The sequence below is a fragment of the Chinchilla lanigera genome, unplaced genomic scaffold (genome assembly GCF_000276665.1).
Source record: "Chinchilla lanigera isolate Chin_1 unplaced genomic scaffold, ChiLan1.0 scaffold00029, whole genome shotgun sequence".
Taxonomy (NCBI): Eukaryota; Metazoa; Chordata; class Mammalia; order Rodentia; family Chinchillidae; genus Chinchilla; species Chinchilla lanigera.
In genome coordinates this window covers 503,399-509,398 of record NW_004955430.1, presented here as the reverse complement: position 1 = coordinate 509,398, position 6,000 = coordinate 503,399, and the positions used below count along the sequence as shown (strand labels likewise).

At 43.4% G+C, this 6,000-nt stretch overlaps 1 protein-coding gene across 1 annotated transcript in view; it reads right to left on the bottom strand.

The window, feature by feature from the left end:
• Positions 1–1,304: 1,304 nt before the first annotated feature.
• Fhit (fragile histidine triad) overlaps positions 1,305–6,000 on the bottom strand; it is a 286,577-nt gene continuing 281,881 nt past the window's right edge. The window contains exon 6 of the mRNA XM_005387532.1: positions 1,305–1,574. Coding sequence (XP_005387589.1) covers positions 1,473–1,574 — 102 coding nt within the window. The 3' untranslated portion in view covers positions 1,305–1,472. The remainder of the gene's footprint in view (positions 1,575–6,000) is intronic.

The window sequence follows — 6,000 nt, the reverse complement described above, 5'->3', positions numbered from 1 at the left end:
TCGCTCCGGCATAACCAAGTTAACGCCAGCATCACTACTCTTGTGGTTTGGGATCACTGTGAAGTAAAGTGAGGGCCACTTGGATACAAGCACTGTGGTGTCAGTCCATGTGATAGCCACGACAGGTGTTCAGCGACCAAGAGGTCATTGTGTACCCTGTGTAGTCAAGCTGGACAAAGGGATGATTCCTGTTGCTGGGGAGATGGAGTAGGAGGACACACGATTTATAACTTGTATTTGTTCACTTCAGGAATGCTGCGTTTAATATTTTCATTGGCACACATTTATAGTACATGGTGATGCTTCCCTTGAGCGGAGTCGGGACATGTACACAACACATCTCACTTAATTCCCCTTCCGTGCCCTTGCCCCGCCCTCCACGTCCTTCCCCGTCTCTCCGTCCCCTTCCCTTTGATATTTCTGGACTACGGTTGAGAGAAGGAAACTGAAACTACAGAAAGCAAAATCCTGCTTTTGCAATGAATGTTTTCTAGCTAAAAATTCACAGCCACTAAATGGCTGACAATTTTAGATGATTAAGTTTTCAGTTGCTATCACTATTTGTTCAATAATTTTGTCTTAAATTTGTATCTAATCTGTTTCAGCAACTTACAATATAAACATATTTATACTGAGGCCAGATGAAGAACAGCCTAATTTTGATTTAGAGTTGCCTAATTCTACAGGGGAAAAGGAACTATTTAAAAGAGAGGACTTTATCTGAGGTCCCTGGCCCCTAAGGAGGTATATTAAAATGTAGGACACCAGCCAGATATGCATTTCAGATAAACAGTGAATAATTTTTCAGTCTAGGTACGTCTCAATATTGCATAGGAGCCCTATTTATGAACACATTTCAGAAGATCCCTTGCACTGTACACATTTGGTTTGCAGATGCATTCTGAAAAGAACATTGGCTATAACTGTCTTTCCACAGTAGTGACTTCCCAACAATTAAACGTCACTAATGCAGAGTTAATTCCATTAAGTCCCTTTTCCTGTGTCCTGAGCTCCCTATTGGCCAAAGCAAAAGAGAAACACAACGGGTAATTTACCAAAGAGCAAGTGCAGACCATAGTCCCAGCCTGAATGGAGTATGTCTGGATGTGGCAGAAATGTAGGGAAATAAAGGAAAGGAGATGCAGGGGGACTGAGTGAGCCCCGCAGGGTGCTGACCTTTCAAACAACCAGTTATGCATTCCTAACCATTTGCTTCTTTATGGATAGTAACAGAGAAAAGCCCCTTTGGGGGAGAGACTAGAAAGACCCTAGAGCGGGCTAGGGAGACAGTCCAGAGATCAAGATTTCTCAAGGATCAAATTTTATTCTACTCCAGCTTGCAGATCTTTTGTACCCTCCCCCTACCCCAAGGATCAATTGGTGAAGGCCTCCTCTTCAATTTCCAGCTGGTGCCCTCGTCCTGAGGCCCATTGGAGGGTGCTGAGGAGGACGGAGTGCAGGCTTTAGCACTGTCACTGAAAGTAGGCTCGGAGGACAGCTGCTTCTGCGGCCATTTCTTCCTCTGACCTCCAAGAGGCGGGGGTGTCTTCTTCCTCCTTGTCGTGTTTCTCCAGCTTTGAGGAAGAACAGAATAGGCTCATGAATGAGTTCTTGGAATCTTCTTGAATAAATATTAGGGGAAGGGAGGGCTGTACAGAATTTGCATATTAGGGGTAAATAGGTACATATATGTGTATTTTAATTGCCAAAATTTAAAAACCAGGTTTCACATAAGAATTCACATTTTTAGCATCTCTCATAAAATAATCAGATGAAACTACTCTACAGCCTTTTGTTATTTTGTAATTATCCGCTGAGGTTGAGACTACCGTGACAGATTGAGGGGCCTGAGGCGGGGCTCCCGAGGGAGTGCCCTCCCACTTCGCACACCCCTACCTGTCTGTCCTTTTCGGTTTAGTAAGCATCACTCAGTGTGTGGGGTGTCTCAGACCCCGAAGATGTGAGTTTGCCGCCTCCCCATGACTGTCCCTCCAAGCTGGCTTGTGGTGTACCTACTACTCTCTCCGATTTAGCCTCTTCTGTGAGTACGTGCGCGTTTCCTCTGAGAACCAAAATAACCCAGGAAAATTTATGATCATAACACAGTGAATGCCGACTGGGAAACTGCTCTCTCCATTAAAGGAGGCTTTAAGCAGTCAAATGGTAAAAACGATGAAATGAGAAAACAACTTTAAAAATTAGCAATTAGCCTTAGTCAATTGCATTATTTTCAAATCTTCCTTAAATACCAATATTTGTTTAAAAAACAACTTGTATGTTTCAGATGTACATACAGAGTGAATAGAATTTTATTGTTATCAGAGACAAGTTCTCAAGGTGGCTTTTGTGGAAAAGGTGACTCCTCTCCCTTAATCTCCCACTGCAATTAAATTTCCCTCCATACATGTGCATTTCCTTTGTGCGGCTGTAAAATGTTGAAGGTACAAATCCTCGTGGGATGCACAGTGAAATGTTTTGGGTTAAGTCCACAAAGATACACAATTTACTAGCACAGCCAGCGATGGCTCGCATTTATGGTGTGAAGGGCAGTTTCTCTGGCTTGCATTATTTCATGTAACCTTGCAGTGGCCCCATAGGCAGGTACTCATTAACCCTACTTATCAACATGAAAACTGAGGTCTGAGGAAACTCATTTCCTTTTGAAAGTCCGCTCACGTAGCTAACAGTAGGTTGTCAGGGTTGTCCCCAACCATTTTTGCCCCTCGATCCCAGAGGCTATGCACAAAGAATGGATAATTCTACAGACACTGTTTCACTCCACCACCTGTATACACCCAAAAGCCAGCCTGATTCTTAGAGAATAGTCTTGTCAATTCAGCAAAAAGACTGCCACGTAAAATAGTGGAGTTTGTAATCTCAGGCCCCAAACACCTTAAGTCTTCCCAGAGACTCCACCCTGGCAGCTTGCAGCAGATGGAGAAGTTGCCCTGTTTACTTCAGAGCAAACTTGGGGCAGAAGGCAAAACAGTGAGGGAGCGATAGCCTGGCTCTCCAGCTGAGCTGTATTTTTCACACGGAGTAAGTTGGAGCCCAAACGAGGTTCATTAGCATGGAACTGTGCCACAAATGTGTTTACGAGGGTCGTGGATCTTCCTTTCAGAATGTGGCTGCCAGCACACTGGTTTTACATTTTGCCACACAGATTTAATTCTCCTTAGTGGAAGAAAACCACATTAAGAAGTCATTTCCCTCCTTGCAGAGGCAGATATGACGCAGTTGCTACAGGCAAGTCAGGCGGGATTACTATTCTACTCAAGAACTAATTTTCATTTTGATACTACCTTTAGGTCTGTTATAAATCCATCTCGTAATAGTTCAATGGGATGACAAAGAGCAGTGCAAAGCCTGGGAAATGTGGCATTGCCGCTGTGGTGCTGCCATGAGAAGACACAGAAATCACGCATTAAGTGGCCTCATCCACGCACACCGCACCAGACGAATCTAGATAATTCAGAGCCGGGAACATTAATGCCTTCCTGGGTACTAGGCAAGCGTCTGTTATTGTCATATGCCTTGCAGATGGCAACATTGGGCCAACATGTACAAGTTGTGCGAGCTAGGAAGTGACACGAAAACGAATCATATCTGCTGAACTGTTGTACATGGTCTTTAAGACGTAAAGAGACTTCCCTCCTAAAAGCCCCAGATGGAAGCATCTTTTCTTTAGGGCGGCTCAACCCTGGATGTCCATTGAAATCACCTGGGAAACTTAAAGATATATATATATGCCTGCTGCCCAGAGATACGTCTACTGATCTTAAACAGTAGCTATCCAAAAGGCGCCATCTGTCTGGGGTGAGCTATAAGCAAAGAGTTTGATTCTTATAAGAACCTTCCAGAGTACTTCAGCCTGCTGGAAGGGAAAGGCGGAGATCACTTGTCATGAATCAGTTATTTTATGTTTTTGCAGTGCCAGCTCTGGCATGAAAAAAGACAGGGTCCTTTACTGTCGTAGAGGGCACCCACATAGGGAAAGCAGATACCAGATGGGTGGTTTGAGTGAAATGGGATTGGAAACAAGATGGGTACGGGGCAGAACTCACTGGTTAGAGAGGCTTTGGGAAGCTGCCTTGGCTTCACCAAGAAGCAGGGTTGTAGTAGTGAGTGATGCGATAGAGAATTAGCTAAGGAGTATCAGACAAGGGCTCTCCATGATGGTGAGGTGTTGTCCACACTTCAAAAATGAGAAGAGCGAATTTCTTAACCCCCTGTGCCTCAGTTGCCCTCTCTGTAAAATGAAAGCTGTAACACTAGTGAGTAGTGATGTTCCTGACATAATCAAGGGGTACTTAGAGTTTGATGCTGCTGGTTACCAGCCACTGTCCCTGCCACTATTACGATAGGCCAGATACACTGTCCCCATGACAGTGACCTCTGACCAACCCGCTGCACTTGTTTCCAGGAGTAAAAGCACTTTACTATCTTCCCTAGCAATCTTTTGAGCCTTACTACCCTGTAAAAGGATTAAAAGTAATGATGAGCATTCAGTCTCGGCAATATATTTTCATGAGACATTCAAGTCTGATCCAAGTCTGAAGAGGGAATTTTGCTCCTTCGTCTCTGACGTGACCCTCAGTGATCCCCAACTCTCAAGGTTGTTTTAAGGAGCAGTATATTAACAAAGGTTTCTCAGCAGTAAAAGTTAAGGTCCTAGAGTAAGTAAGATCATGCAGTGAAGGTCAAGGGTACAATTACCCTGGAGGCATGATTATCAGATTTAGCAATGGGGCTGGGGATTTACCTCAGCGGCAAAAAGTGCCTGCCTGGCAAGCGCAAGGTCGTGAGTTCGGTTCCCGGTACCGGAGAAAAACCAAAAAAAAAAAAAAAAAACAAACAAACCAGATTTAGCAAATAAAAATACTATGACACTCAGTTAATTTTTCTTAGTATAAGACTATCTCATACAATATGCTGGCCATACTCACACTAGAGCATTATTTGTTGTTTCTATGGTATTCAGATTTAACTAGGCTTCTTGTATGTTACTTGCTGTTCAACCTGGGTCCCCTGAGGAAGATCTTAAGGAAGTACTGGGCTTGCATCTGCTCACTGAGCTGCTCCCAAGCCTGACTAGCCGGTAAAACCAGAAAATCTGAGGAGAATTTCCAAAGAGAGAGAGAAAATTAAAGGCTAGCATTTTGTGCCCTCTAGGGATTGTTATTGCTGCACAGAATGCAATGGAAATCACAAGCACTATTTTAATTCCATGATACCTCTGTTCCACGATGGATACTTTTTCATATTTTAATATCTCTGAAATCCAAACATGTCCTTTAACCAACAGTTGGCCACAGTTTGATTGGCACTGCTTTTCTTTCTCAGTAGTACATAAAATAAAAGCAGTTCTTCCGACCCTGTTTGGTATTCAACGCACTATAGCTCTCCATCTCTTTTCCCTGGATTATCACACAAGCTAGTGTGACTCAGCTCACTGTGAAAATGCTCAGCACCAAGGCTGATGCAAGACATGCTCCTCTCCTCCTGATGCAATAGCAAGAGGGAGAACTGTTCTCAGACGTACTCTGTTCTTTGGAGGAAAGGGGGACACCGAAGTGACAGTTTTGCAAAAACTTGAACCAAAGTCTTTATCCACATTCAATAGTCTGAGGTCTGTAATAGCCCTTGCAGGTGAATTCTATTTCTACACAGCTTTGAGAATAAACACACAAAAAAGTATCTGCAGTCAGCCCACTTCATTGGCTTGAAGTGACTTTCGGGGAAGGTAGTGTTAACGGTATTTCTGATTGAAGTACTGTATGTGTCAATTCTGACACTTGGTTCCCTCCTGTGCTGTGAGTGTATTATTACAAGGTGTATGGAGTAATGATTAATTCCCTGATGCAAAGCTCAAGCTGCCTTGGCTATTGATGTTTTTATAGCTCTGTAATGGAATACAGTAGGCGAATGATTCACAATAATTTAAATGATTTGCAGAATGTGAAACTAACCTGTAGTAAATACCAAAGTGCCTTCAAAAGG